Raw genomic sequence first — 15820 nt, forward strand, 5'->3', positions numbered from 1 at the left:
ATGTATTTTCATGAAGTTTACATATGTACATGCCTTCTTCATTTGTATTTTGCAAAGATGTATTTATGCATATAAGAACTGAAGTTTAAGTCAGAGGTACGGGGGTGGGAGGATTCACCAGAGACAGAGTGGGAAGCAGAACAGGCAGATCTACTGAAGTATACTGCTGAGGGGAGTAGTGGGTCCCCCCTTCAGCACCTCTGGACTGTACCCCCATTCTTGGATGCATAAATAAAATAAAAATGTAACCGCATAAACAGTGTTTTATTTGTCTGATTTTTATTTTTCCTAGGTGGTATAGTTGTATGCTGGGAAAGAAGTGTAGCCTGGCTCCTCTGAAGGAAGAACTTCGTGTACAAGGGGTAAGGCCATCATTACTATACTGGTATACTACTTTTAATGGTATTTGGAGTATAAAATTTTCCTTTATACACTAAAATTCTGTTCTTGTTTGTTTTATTTTTGCTTGTTTACCTTTGTGATTTTACAATTAAAAGGGGCTTTTAATAAAAAATTGTTAGAGCTATTTGACAATTATTACAAAATAGGCAGGGAAATCAGGATTAGAATGCCAGAGAATCAAGTAACCAGAAATCAAAAACCTGGTGTCTACCTACCACTATCCCCACATTTGACTCCTTTATAACTGTACAGACTAATGGCAACCTGAGTTAAGGGTGCTTGTTCCAGGTCACAAATCTTAGTTTTCAAAGAACAGCTAGAATCAAAGCATAACTGAAGTTTAGTGCACTTCCTGTTATGGTGAATCACATACAGAACACATATATATAGTTGTGCGACTTGCTTCTGTTCCTTAAAAGCAGGTGGCACATAGATTCTTCCCACCAACCCTTCTTCCAGTTTATGTTTGTCATGAAGAAGTTATAAGTAGGAGGACTTTTCAGGCAAAAAGATTACATGTGCATTTAGTGATAGAAGCCAGGTTTTTGATTTCTCTATTTGCTAACACCTTTGCTTTGTTAAAATTGTAATAGAGTAATTTAAATTTTCTTTCTTAAGGTCTGATATAAGGATGACTACATAGCTGTGTTTAGCCAGTCATGCTGGCTCTCTGTCTTAAAAAAGAAAGGAAGGAAAAAAAAAACACACACTTGAATCATTTTACCAATTATTCTCTGAAGACCTTTTTTTTGGTATTGGTTTTCTTATGTTTTAACCTTCAAGCTAGAACTGGAAATTCCCTCCAATGATTTATGAAAAGAAAAGAATATATAGCTTTCTTGGGAAATTAATTCATTGATTATTACATAGCTGTGCATTACTGTTTTTGGATTGTAACATTTGTTAACTAGTAAAAGGAAAGAGTAGTACATAATTTTCTATATGGCATCAGCCAGCAGCATACTAGTAGAGTGATTTCAGTCAGATAAGATTTTGTGTTTATTGGTTTCAGGTTCCTAAAGTCACATATACTGAATTCTGTCAAGGTCGGACAATGAGATGGGCTTTAGCTTGGAGTTTTTATGATGATGTAACAGTACCAGTAAGTAGAGAACTTGCATCAGCTTCTCCAAATGCTAACACTTGGTGGATTTTAATAGTCAAATGATCTAAATGTATACTGTCCTGTGTCCCTGGAGGTTGCCCCAAATGCTTATGTCGGTATGGAACATGATTGTATTCTAGGTTGGTTGTTGTTTTTGTTATTTTGGTGGTATATATTTATACTATAGTATTAATCTCCAAATACTTGATTTAACAAATAGTCTGTTTTAAATCCCTTAAATTGAAACAAAACACTTCTCCCAAAGCTTTGATTCAGTTTGTGCTAAATCAGTTTAACTGATTTGAATTATACATACAAGAACTGTGGTACAGGCCAGAGGTGCAGAGGGTGAAAGGATTCACCAGAGACAGAGTGAGTAGCAGAACAAGCAGATCTACCGAAATATACTTCTGAGGGGAGCAGCAGTCAAGACAGGAGAAGTCTGCTGTGCCATGTGGATCAGCTCCCTGGCCAGGGATTGAATTTCTGCTGCAGTGGCTTCTGATAGCTTTAATGTGCTTTGAACCCTTATACCACCAGGGAAGGCATGTGCAAAATCATTTTTAAAATTTGTGTCTTTGGAGCCTTTTATTAAAAAGTTGAAACATACACAACATACATTTACTTCATTTTTTAACTTGGCCTTTCAGTAAATCTGTTAGTGTCATTGATTATGGCTGGTATATAAGGAGATCCTCCGTTGTCTGGGTGATTTCAAACCATAATCTGTAGATGAGTATCTCTTACTTTTTCTTTATTGGCAGTAGGGCTTATGCCTAGTATTAATACAACTTCCTATTTTGTTATTTTGGCTTAAAATCCAACTCTGTAATAGCCACCATTTAAGGCAGATTTTGGAAAACATAACTGCAAATCCTGTGTCAGCAGTAATCAGTCCATCTGCTGCCACTGTACTGGCCATGGCTCCAGCTCAGCTTTTCTTCCTCCACGGAGAGCACAGTTCACCCTAGTCCAGAGATGATGGCCAGCAGACTCACTCACACCTGTACCAGAAAGTGACACGGGCTCCTGGAACATGATTTTAAATAAGTCTTGGAAAGCTGACTGTGGTGACCAGGGAGCCTTTCTTTGTGGGTTGTGTAGCAGGGATTCTTGCTCAGCAAACATCAATGAATTGGAAATTAATCCATTAGGAATTAAAAGTTCAGGTGGCATATCCCCTAGGCACACCTTGTGGGTATAATTGTTCTGTTGGCTATTCCTCGAGAATTAAAATTGAAGGCTGTTAACTTTTCCTTTAACCACTGCTGCTTCCCTATAGTGGCTGTCTCTTGGGGGAACATAGAAATGGGTGCAGGCTTTTGATGTATATAACACTTAGCGATTATTCAAATAAAGGTTCTATCTCAGCTTTAAGGTTAACACTAGAATATTGATCAGTTTTGAAGCTGGGCAATATGTCATTATCCTAGTTTCATATTCTTGAGCTAAACTCTTTCTATTTTAGAACTCTTAAAAAATGACTTTTTCTGCAAATTTCTTTGTTCTGTCTGCTGCTATATATCAAGTTAAAAATACTTCTGAACTAGTTAGACTGAATAATTTATCTGGACTGTATGAGAAGTGGTAATAGAATAGCATCAGTTTGTTCCCACATTTTCCTAGTTGTCTATAGCCTCCCACTTCAGGTTTATGCACACACTGCTCTGTACGTATGCCTTCATTTGATGTTTATGGAAACCTAGTACCTGGTCCTTCAGGTCCCTAGTCTTTCCTATAGTAGACTTGTGTCTTTCCCAGGATTTTGGCCTCACTTGGTCTCTGGAATTATCTTAAATATTGCCATGTCTGTGAACCTCTTCCCCCACTCTCACAAAGCAGAAATGAGACCTGTGCAAATGTACAAGGGGACAAATTACAGCTATTTCCAAAGACACAAGCTCAAATCTGAAACTGAGCCTGTCCTTCCAGTACTTTGCAACTAGGTGTGCTGCTGTGCTAAAATAAGTTTGAGAGACTTTGCCTTGCTAGACTTGCCCCTTCACAATTCAGCATCCTATCTAGAGGTTAGTATGTGAAATACTCATTGTTTAAAAAGTTGATTTTGCATTTTACTTCCCCAAAGAATTATCCCTCTGTTGTCTTCTAGAATGCACAGAATTGTTAAAATTATTAGTAATGGCATAGGTTGTCCCTATGCAGACTCTAATAGCTGCAGGAAAGTGGAGGTGCATCTGTTTTCAAATGCTTTCTGTTTCACTTGCCTCCCACTTCTGTTGGTACCACAGGTGGAAGAGCTGACAATGAGCTCTGGCGCTTTCCACATCATCTCAAAGGCCATAGTCGCCATTACCCTCTTGGATTACTGTTTAATAAGATCAGATATCAAAGGGCACTGTGTTTCTGTGTTATCAAAATCAGCTTATTTCTAAGCCTTCCTGCCTCCTCCCTTGTCTTTTCGGCTATCCTCAAGCCTGTTCCTTTCAGCCATTGTAGGATGCCTCTTGCTAAGGAAGTCAGGTTTCTCTCATGCCAGAGTACTCCTCCCTTCCCACCACTACCCCCAACCCAAAGCTGTTAATAATGTATTCCCAAGTGTTCCATTAGGTGCACTTAAAACTGCTACAGGGAAAACGGCAATTTCTGATTTGTGGTAACCCAGCAACAGTTTCTTAGCACTGGTGCCCTTGATCACCAGCTGCTTTCCTAGGGGCAGTCCCAAGGCACTCAGGAGGTTTTCAGTGTGCTGTCCTCTTCATGCTTCTTCTCTCTGCCTGGACTCCCTTGCTTTATGAAACACTCACCTGACTGTCCCCCTCTTGGTCCTGTTGTGGGTAGGGAAGAAGGAGAATACCGCTTTAGATGAGGAGAGGAAGCCAACAACGAGAGCTAGTTAAGCAGAAATATTGACCTACTTCCCCACACCACCTCCCATTCCTGCCTTTTAGGGTAAATGTGCAAGTTACTATGGCAACTCAAGCCCACTGACTTATTTCTGTTGGTACTGAATGCTGAAAAATTCTAATTCACTGCTGATTCATTTGTATAAACCCATTGCTCTTGTCTGGATCATTTTGAGCTATGAAAAGACAAGTCCTGGTGTTATTGGTATTTTTGTATAGTCATTTTTACAATCCTTGCAGATTGATGATTAATATAAGGAAACATGTTCTTTACAGAACTTGAGCAAGCCATAATGTCTTTGCCCCAGCTCCTCTCATTGCTTGAGGTGCTAATTAAGCTTTCCTTTGTTTTCAGCCGTTTTGTCACTATTAGAAAGAGAAGATAATGTGGATCTAGTTGTCCATCTGTATGAGTATTACCCAGAAACTAGTTTTAAAAAATTATCCCTCTCCATTCAAGACATTCCTTCAAGCCTGAGGCTTTCTTACCTAGGGAATAATAACTAGAAAGCTTTTTGGAGAGCAGATGGAGGGAAGGGGTCAAATTAATTAGGTAACCTTGTTAGTATAAGAACTGGGGGTCTCCTGACACTGCTCTACTTACTACGTAGATTTTCAAACTAATTCTAGATAGGTTAGGGATTTCATGTTCATGCCCCAGTGGATGACAGTTGGGGACAGATGTCAGGTTGGTACTTCAGCCCTCTCTTACTTTAAGCAGAGATTGTCTTTATTTATTAGTATCATGCATTGATTTCATTTGTTTAAAGCATTCTGCTATCTGAAATGATTTGAGGACCCTCCCTGGTGGTGCAGTGGCTTACAGCACAGCACTGTAAGCCAGCTGCAGCCGCTTCAGTATGCTCCATCCCCAGCCCCAGAGGAGATCCACATGGCACAGCAGACCTCTCCTGACCGGCTTGTTCTGCTCCCCACTCTTTCTAGTGAATCCTCTTGCTGCCCCTGTGCTTCTGGCCTGTACCCCAGTTCTGTATGAATAAACTTAAAAAAAAAAAGAAATTATTTGAAAACTTAAAATATACCAGTCTGTTATACATTATGCTAAGAAACAGATGTGATAATTAGGCAGCTGAACTTTGAACAAAACTAAGCGACTTCTTTTTAGTTTTCTTATAAGTGTGATTTTCATTGTGATAATACCATATAATTATGACACCATTTCTATCCTTGGATTAGTTCATGGGAGAGAAAAGCTTGAAATATTGATACAAAATTTTATATGAGTAAATACTAAGACATGAAACATAGGGATGGAAATATTGCTGAGCTAGGCCATACAGAACAGGAAGATGTGCAGACTGGGCTAGTTCAACATGACTTCCTGAAGTGGGATTGTTAGTATCTGACTGGTGCTCAGGAAAGATTTGTTGAGTATTATAAGGAATGATGTAGGACTTGTACTGAGAAGCAACAATGTAAGTTGGATATTAGTAGAATTGGTAGACTTGAACACTAATACAGTCTTCTTGTTATTGAATGTTTCATATACATTGTCATTTAAACTTGACAGTAATCAGTGAAGTAATTAGGTAGTATTATCCCCACTTTCTATATGAAGAAACTGGAGGCTCTAAAAAGGATGGAACTCAGATTAGTCTGATTTCACAACATAAGGTCTGATTTCACAACATAAGCTCTGATTTCACAAGAGTTCCTCTGATACTCTGTTATTCAAAATGCCCTGTTATATTCCAGCCTGGCAATGTACTAGTCTACTCACACGGGCCCTCATCATCTTGTTTATAGGCCATGTGTTAAGAGTCACTTGCACTTACCCTAAGCTCACCAATTCTACTCAAAAACTCGTGAGTGACTGTACTGCCGTGGTAAAGTATAACTCCTCGTATGGCCCCTTGGGCGTTCCAACTCTGTTCTTGACTTTACTTGCCACCTAATCATCTCCTGATTTCCCAGCTATACTATCTTAGAGCATATTAGTTTCCACGCATTTACCATGATGCCAAAGTCATAGCTGACTTTGTAATACCTTTGCTTATAGCCCTGCGGTCCTTCCTGTTGACTTTCTTCCAGGGCACTCCAACTCAGTTTCATCTTCTACATAAAGCCCTTCTAACCATTCAACTCATATAAACCTTTCCCTTCCTCTGGATTTATACCTGTCTCTTGCAGTCATTTGTAGTCTGCATAAACTTCCTTGTGTTGTATTTTGTTTAGCTAAGACACAGTGGATAACACCAAAACTACTGCATGTGGTATAGAAAATACCTTTTGTGATGTCAGTATGTAGGCTACTTAACTATTTTAAGCTTCAGTGTTCTTATCTTTATTTTTTAAAAAAGATAAATTTATGCATACAGAACTGGGGTACAGGCCAGAGGTGCAAGGGTGATGAGAAGATTCACCAGACACAGAGTAGGGAGCAGAACAGGCAGATCCATGGAGTACACTGCTGAGGGGAGTAGCAGGCGAGACAGAAGAGGTCTGATGTGCCATGTGGATCACCTCCAGGGTCAGGGTTCAAACTCATACTGAAGCGGTTGCAGCTAGCTTGCAATACTGCAGCATCCTGACCCGTTGCATTACCAAGGAGGGCCTGTTCTTAATCTTTAAATGGGAGTAATAATAGTACCTACTTCTTAGGGTTGTTTTGAGGATTAAATGTATAGTGCCTAGTGTGAATTTAGTGTTCAGTAAATATATATGGTATTACAGTTTCCCACTATTTCTTCTTGCCCACCTCCTATTGATGCTCGGGAAATGTTGTGATCTCTTACCTTTCTGCTAGGGTATTCCTCTCTGACCATCAGATTCCTCATTTGCCAAATTAGTTCAGATACTGTCTCCTGTATATCTTGCCCCCACTCTTCCTAAGATGGTAGTGAGATCCTCCTATACTTATTACATTTTGTTCAGACTTTCATTATTGTATCTTTTATATGGCAAATTAGCATTTAGTAGTTGTTAAATGTTAAAAATAAAAGAATAAATGTATCACAGTGATTTTCAGACTTTTCTACTGACTTATTCAACTATAGCACAAAATAGTTACAAAGAGACTACTGAGTATCAGGGTTACAAAGACATTTCTCCAAGTTACTCCTGAGCTCAGGGAAGTCTTCTCTTTAAAATCAAATTGAATTTTGTATTCTATATGTATACATTTGCTTTCCTTATTTTAAAAGTTATTAACTTGATATTGAGTCAAATCATTAATCTTAGAAAATACCCTATATTTGGTTCCACTGTTATTACTAAAAAGTATGGTGAACAATAAAGTTTTTTATTTGAGACAAATAGTAAGGTTATTTTTATAAATTGGTTTTTTTTTTTCATTGTGTTTTACCTCTTTAATCCTAAAATGAAGCTTACAGAATGTAGTGCTAGGTTAGCAGGTTTTACATTTATTCTGTTACTATTTATCAAACATAGTATTTTGGGTTTTGCCTCAAAAAAAATTTTTTTTAAAGATTTATTTGTGCATACAGAACTGGGGTACAGGCCAGAGGCTCAGGGGCGACGAGAGGCTTCACCAGAGACAGAGTGGGGAGCAGAACAGGCAGATCGATGAAGTACACTGCTGAGGGGAGCAGCGGGCAGGTCAGGAGAGGTCCACACCGTGTGGTCACCTCCGAGGCAAGCGGGAATTAAACTCATGCGGAAGTGGGTTTAGCTTCTTAGTGCAGTGCTTTAACCCTCTGCGCCACCAGGGAGGGCCTGCCTCAAATTTTTTAAATTCCGAAAAGAACAACTCTTGTTTGGAGTTTGGAATTTTGTTAAAATTGCCTTCAAAGCCTACATGACTTACTTGGAATATTTTCTTAGGTGAAATACTTTTGTACTTTAAAAGTAGGTTTGATTTTGGGCCCTCCCTGGTGGCGCAGCGGGTTAAAGCACTGCACTGAGAAGCTAAAGCCACTTCCGCATGAGTTCGATTCCCGCCTGCCCCAGAGGTGACCACATGGTGTGGCAGACCTCTCCTGACCCGCCCGCTGCTCCCCTCAGCAGTGTACTTCGTCGATCTGCCTGTTCTGCTCCCCACTCTGTCTCTGGTGAATCCTCTCACCCTCCGCATCTCTGGCCTGTACCCCAGTTCTATATGAATAAATAAATAAATCTTAAAAAAAAAAAAAAGTAGGTTTGATTTCAAAAGAAAAATAGCTGGAAGCTACTTATAATTATTGCATCGCTTCTTAAAATAAGGTAATAAACGGCCCCCAAGTGACAAGCCTTCTCTTACATTTGAATGTATTGATGGTCATTTTTTTTTTTTTTTTAAGATTTATTTATGTATGCACACAAGAGCTGGGGTACAGACCAGAAGGGGCAGGATGAGAGGATTCACCAGAGAAAGAGCAGGGAGCAGAACAGGCAGATTAACTGAAATATACTGTTGAGGGGAGCAGTGGGCAAGACAGGAGAGGTCTGCTATGCCATATGGGTGACCTGCTTGGTGGGGGATCGAACTCATGCCAACCTTATTGATTTATAGTATATACTAGAGACACCTTGATTCCTCTTTTAATTTGGAAGTTCCACAATGTTAGAAACCATACATTAATCATCGGTAAATTTATTTTATCAGTATACAATAATTGGTGCTTGCTTTTTCTACTTTATTTTCTTCATTAGAGAAAAGGGGATTAAGTTTGAGAGCCCCCCTTTTTCATCAGTTGTAGTGTTTGCTTTGTTCTTAATTTGTTATTTTTTATGTTTCCTTATGGTAGACCTTTTAGAAATACGAACATTTCTTAAAGGAGGGAAAATTCACTCTAAATCCCATCACCCAGAGGTCACCACTGTGAACATTATGTATTTCACATACTCAAAAGAAAAAATTTTTAATTAATTAATTTCTGTCTAATACATACAGAAATGTATACATTAGTAGTACAAAAGAGTATTATATAAACAACTTAGTTCCACCTCAACTTCTTAATGTGATCCCACTCCCCAAAAAGAACATATTTTAGGGGATTCTGCTTCCTATAATGATCGCCTTCGTAGCTCTTGATCTGTGTAGTCCATTATATGGGCTACTAGCCATATGTGTTTTTTTACATAATAATGAATTTAAATTAAATTTCAGTTTTTTAGTCTCAATAGCTACAATTTGAGTGTTCAATAGCCATATATGACTGGAAGCTACTGTATTAATAGCATAGACAAAGAACATTTATCACAAAAGGTTCTTATGGATGGTGGTACTAGATAGAAATATGCTTTAACCTTTGTTTTTGATTTATCAACTTTAGTTTCAATTACCTTGTGTCTGTTTAGGTATAGTTTCATAAACTTAAAGATATATGTGAATATTAAATAAATATGTATGATATAATTATACTTGGTATGTATATTTATAATACAAGTCTAGTTTTGCAGTAAATATGCTAAATACATGTTATAAATTTAAATATTTACATGACTTACAAGCAATTCAAGTTACTAACCCATGCTCATTCCCAGTTACTAACTTTCCCTTTCTCAGTCCCCTACTATCAGTCATCACGGATTGTTTGTTGTTAGCTGTTTGTAGTCTTTATTATTATTATTATTTTTAATTTAAAAAAATATTTATTTATGCATACAGGGACTTGAGATGCAGGCCAGAGGTGTGGGGGTTGAGAGGATTCACAGAGTAGGGAGCAGAAGAGGCAGATCTACCAAAACACACTGCTGAGAGGGTAAGACAGAAGAGGTGTGTTGCGCCATGTGGGTCACCTCCCTGTCTGGGGATCAAACTGGTGCTGCAGTGACTACAGATAGCTTCATAATGTTGAGACATCCCCTTGCGCCATTTATAGTCTTTGGTATCTGAGTTCTTTCATGACAAGTATGTATGTGGGGTTCCTCCATATTGTGCTAGAGAGAATTCATTCTTTGGGATAGTATTACTGTATTGTACAAACGGTCTATAATTGCTTAATCCATTCTACCATGCAGAGACATTTTAGTTGTTTCCAGTATGTGGCTATTATAAATAATGTTTCTGTGAACATTCTTGTACAATAACTTTACATTTCAGTTGAGTATAAAGCTAGGAGCGGAAATGGTGGGCTTTGGAGTATGTATGACTAAGTTCAGCTCTAGTAAATCTTCCTAAAACCTCAAGAAGATGAGAAGACTCCCCAGAGACAGAGTGGAGAGCAGAAGAGGCAGATCCATGAAGTACACTGCTGAGGGGAGCAGGGAGGAGTCAGGAGAGGTCTGCTGAGCCACATGGGTCATTACCAGGGTTGGGGGTTGAATTTGCACAGCAGTGGCTGCGGCTGGCTTACAGTGCCTTTTCCTGACCCATTGAGCCACCAGGAAGGGCCTAAATTTTTTTTTTAAATGTAGTGGTGGTGTTTTTTTTTTTTTAATCTGAGTGCATCTTCCTGATGTTAACAGTCCTTGTATCCTGTCTTGCCTATAAATTAGTATTTCTATCTAAAGGATTGATTGGAAACAGGCTTAACTTTTGGGAGGGTAAGGAAGAAGTAGAACTATTTTCTCAGTGTTGTGTATAGTATATTTCCATCAGGGGCACATAATGTTTGCTTGTCTTCTGTAATGTATTCCAATTCAGTCATTCCTTCTTTATTAAAGTGTTCTTATAAAAGGAAACTTCAGTTTATCAATTTGTTCCACCCAAGGTCTGGTAAAGCCAGAAAAAATACTTGATTGTTTTGCTTTATTTTTCAGTTTTAAGAACAATCATTTGGTGGCTTCATATCATCTCTCAAAGGGTGATCAAAGAGGGTGGTTTTCTTTTTGGCTTTAAAGTACTATAAACTCATAGATTTACACTTTGAATTTTTTCAATCCATCACATTCATTGTCTTTATTGGTACACTAGTTGTGTCCCATCTGTGGCCATGGGGAATTTATTCAGGTTGATTCCTGAAAATTTTGTATCGTGACTAATAGAGGGTCTTTGGTAGCATCTCTGTTTCTAGTATGGCACATTGTTCCTAGCTTATAAATTTTTTTTTGTCTCAAATCTGGAATCAACCATTTCTCTAAGGACTTCTGGTTTATCTAAGAGGGAAAATGTTATTTAGAGGTATTATTCCTTCTCTGTAGGTTACCACTTAATGATTTTACATCACTCCTGAAGGTGATTTCAGGAGATTTTAAACAGTAATCTGCTAGGATAAGGTAACTGTGGAAATGCCTACTAAGCTGTTAATAAGGAAGCTGTATCCTTTGGCAGCAGAATATTCATCTCATTTCATGGCAGCAGATGTGTTTTTGAATAAGGCACAGTCCTGATAAAGTGTGGCTGCCTTCCTAGCACACTGGCTGGCTGTCAGTATTGGCTGTGAGATGTCATCGTTGGCCCCTTGTTTCCAAATAATGATAGCCTGTACAGACTCTCAGTGCCCAGGCATCTACCTGCTCCCGCAAGCTTGGCAGCAGTAGCCATTTGGAAGATGGCATAAACCCCAGCTAGTGGCCAGGAACTTCCTTTCCCCTCACGACCAGTCTAGAAACAGCTTTATCAAAAAAAGGACACTGTGACTTCTTGCACAGATGACCTCCAGGGAGTGACTCTGCTTTTCCTGCAGATGCTCGACAGAACTTGTGGCTGTGGCTTTGGTTGAAAGTTTGTGCTTTTGCTCTAGTTCACAGGAGCGCTTTAGCAGCATAAAGGTGCTACACATTTTTGTGTCAAGTAACAACTCATCTGAAAGTTTCTTGATTGTACCTCTTAGATCTAGAAATTAAATAAAAAATTGAGATGTGAGAAATCTTTAGAAAGGCCTACATGCTGATGCATATTTTAAAATTTAAGAATGTCTTTGCCCACTGGTTTTATTCTGATGTGTTTTTAACAGTACCACAGAGTAATACTTGAAGCTCCTCCCCCTTTTGATAATTATTCATTAGATACTTCCTTACAATTTAAAACCCCTGTGGGACTTATAGCTCTCTACCAGCCTTTTCATAGTGAATTTCAGTAATTTCATCTGTGTGGTATAGAAGTGCATTTTGTATTCTGAAATCACTTGTAAATTCACCTTCTGGCTCTTTGCATTATACTGTTAGCAATTTAAATGATTGATTTTTTTTTAATTAAACATTTTGAAATGTTAAAGAATTTCTGTTGCATTCACTGCTAAACTAGGTTATGAGAGTTTGAGTGTAGCACTCTTCATTTAAAATATTTGTGATTTGAGATTATAAGCATATTAGCAAAATAAGATCATCTCTTGAGGAAAGACAGCTTGTATTTTCTAATATTGTGGCAAGGGATGAAATTACCTTCTAGTAGAGGTCTCAAGGGTTAATTTTACCTATTACTTTCTCAAGATCCCTTATTCTTTATACTTGACCCTGCCTGTCTACTAACAGTTTCAGTGCAAGCAAGATGGGGAAAGGAATAATTGCTATAAACCAAGCTTAAGTTAATCTTCAGTCATTTAAGAATGCTGCCTGGAATTTCTAGATTATAAATTGTCTGTTCCTCTTGAGTGACTAGTTTCTATAGTAGAGTAAAATCCTAAAGCAGTCTGACATTATGTATGTGTACCTGTGTGTTAAAACATTTCAATAAAAATCTTCAAAAATAACCACATTTATTGATTGACAGTTGTATGTGGAAAATCGGGACTCAGGTACCTTGTTTGAGTTAGTCAAGTCTTCATTTTCTTCTAGGGATAACAGGATAATAAGTACTCTGTTTTGTTTCTGCCTCCCTCAGAACTTGGGAAATAGAGTCTGACTGAGCTTTTACTAGGTTTATCTCCTTCAAGTTCTAGAAAGCATGATGAGTCTTTTCTAAACTTTTGGAGAACATATTGCAGGCCAGCCTTAGCACAACAAATGAGAAACAGCAATTCAGTTTTCTTGTTGGAATTTATGAGCACAAATGACTATCCTCTTTCAGGAGAGAGGTGGGGTGTTACATCCTTTTAGGCATATTTGTAGATGACCTTTGGTGTGCTGGGATGGTTGTTAAGCATGACCCTGTTACTGTGACCTCTCCATCTCCATGGTAACAGCTCAGATGTCGGTAAATGGAATTAGAAATTAGAAATGGATTCTTGTCCCCCATTCTTCTTACATATCACCACCTTTCTTCCTTCCCAGGTTAATAATCATATTTTAAACTCCTTAGTGTAAAGTCCTAGGCTCTTAGTAGACTGTAGAAGTATTGTATCTTAAATTGGGTGATTGAGTAATAACAGTACTAGTTTTAATGTCAAGTGTACTGTACTCATCTTAATCTGATTCTAATTGAACAAGTTCAGACTCAGACGTGGCATAGAGTCCACAATTTCTCAAGCTGATTCTTACACCCTTTGTGTTTGATCCTGTGCTTGTAAGCTTGTTTGCTAGAGTTTTTTCAGTTTCCTTTTTAAAATTAATTTCTGGTATAAAGAGAAGGTATAGATTATTTCTAGTAGATAGTACTTTAAAAGTTTCCTGGAATGGGGCCTCCCTGGTGGTGTAGGAATTAAAGTCTCTGCACTGTCAAACTATCTCCAGCCACTGCAACATGAGTTGGATCCCCAGCCAGGGACCCGACCCACATGATGCGGCAGACCTCTTCTGTCTTGTCCGCTGTTCCCCTCAGCAGTGTATTTCAGTGGATCTGCCTGTTCTGCTCCCCACTCTGTCTCTGGTAAATCATTTCATCTCTCACACCTGTGGCCTACATCCCAGATCTTGTATGCATAAATAAATAAAAGTAAGTCTTTACAAGTTGTCTGACATGGAGTAAACTGTCTTCTTATGTAGTTAAGGAATATGGTGTTGCTTACTAGTTCTTTTAAAATTTTACCCAGTAATTAGAAAGATGTGATACATATATACAATGGAATATTACTCAGCAACCAAAAAAGAGAAACACATGTCTTTTGCAGCAACTTGGATGGAGCTGGAAAAGATCATGCTTAGTGAGATAAGCCAGAAAGAGAAAGAAAAATACCGGATGGTTTCACTCATAGCAGGAGTATAATGGACCAGGCGAGAAAATAACAAAAATAATGAACAACCATAGACCAGAGACATTCTGTGGGGGTGGAGTGGGGAATGGGACCAAAAATGGGGGGGGGGGGAAGGGAGGGAAATGCACGGGACTATGGTGGTGGCACAGGGGTGATTTGGTGATGGGAAACCCGTGGGAAAAAAAAATTTAAAAAAAAGATTAAAAAAAATTTTTTTTACCCAGTATTTGGGCTTTATTTTTATTGTGTGTGTATGTGACATACTCTCTGTTTCCACATAGAATTGGAGTTAGTAGCACAGTTTCAGATTCCCTTTTTTCTTCAAAGCTGATAGGTATTTTTTTTCACTTTTTGAAAAATTATCCTTGTAATCCATACATACTTACGTTAAACCTGATGTGAGGATTAATAACTAAATGTCTTAATAAGCACGCAAGCAAGTACAAGTTTACCTCCTAAAACAAAGTGCAAATAATTTATTTGACATTACCTAGCAGTACTTTAAAAAAAAAAAGTTTACATAAAATGATGTAAAAATAAAACTAAAAAAAAAAAAGTTTAGTTAAGTTTAAACTTCAAAGAAAGCAATTACAGGATCCTCCCTGGTGGTGCAACAAATTAAAGTGCAGCACTATGGCCCTCCCTTGTGGCACAGCAGGTTGGAGCGCTGCACTGCCAAGCCAAGCCAGGCTGTGGCTGCTTCAGTGCAAGTTAGATACCTGCCCCGGAGGTGACTCACATGGCGTAGCAGACCTCTCCAGTCTTGTCCACTGCTCTCCTCAGCAGTGTATTTCAGTAAATCTGCCTGTTCTGCTCCCCACTCTGTCTCTGGTGAATCCTCTCATCTTCCTGCCCCTCTGGCCTGTACCCCAGTTCTTGTATGCATAAATAAATCAATCTTTTTTTTTTTTTTTTCAAAGAAAGCAATTGTAAAATAGTGGTGTCATTTGATTTTTTAAAATGGAACCTGAGTACCCCTAGTGGGTAGAAAATGATTCACTTTCCAAGCCTGAGATATAGAAAAAGAAAGAATTAAGGAGACAATTTATGTGGTGTTAGCTTTTAAGTTCATTGTTCTTATCAATACTGGTATCCTCTTAACCTGTCTTTCCTCCTATGAGCTGCAATATTTGGCTAACTATTGGCATGGCCCTAATTTTAGCCAAGATTCGGCAATCTGCCTCTCCCCCGCTCACCATAGCCCTGATCATTTCCTAGCTGTGATCTCACAAGCTGTGTCTGACAACTTTCTATCAAGCCTCAGAAAGTATCAACTCATACTGGAAGTTAGTGATTTTTTAACCATGCAGTTCTTTATAGGAGAGAACACAGTGCCCCCAGAGGTTCCTAAAAAGTTGCTACAGAGTAAGTAATTATAAGGGTCTGCTTTGGGCAGAGTAGGTAGATTACGAATAGTTACATGAACTAGTTACATATTGATAGCCAGAACACAGACAGCATGGTACAGCAGAAGGAATCTGAATTTTGGGTGCAAATAGTAATTTTGTAATCACTAGCTCTCTGACCTGGAACTG

General features: G+C 38.4%; 1 protein-coding gene across 1 annotated transcript in view; it reads left to right on the forward strand.

The window, feature by feature from the left end:
• The window catches only part of METTL16 (methyltransferase like 16), a 60726-nt gene that overhangs the window by 41368 nt on the left and 3538 nt on the right, over window positions 1-15820 (forward strand). The window contains exons 7-8 of the mRNA XM_004684782.2: window positions 293-362; window positions 1415-1504. Coding sequence (XP_004684839.1) covers window positions 293-362; window positions 1415-1504 — 160 coding nt within the window. The remainder of the gene's footprint in view (window positions 1-292; window positions 363-1414; window positions 1505-15820) is intronic.

The sequence above is a fragment of the Condylura cristata genome, unplaced genomic scaffold (genome assembly GCF_000260355.1).
Source record: "Condylura cristata isolate star-nosed mole 26May11 unplaced genomic scaffold, ConCri1.0 scaffold00017, whole genome shotgun sequence".
Taxonomy (NCBI): domain Eukaryota; kingdom Metazoa; phylum Chordata; class Mammalia; order Eulipotyphla; family Talpidae; genus Condylura; species Condylura cristata.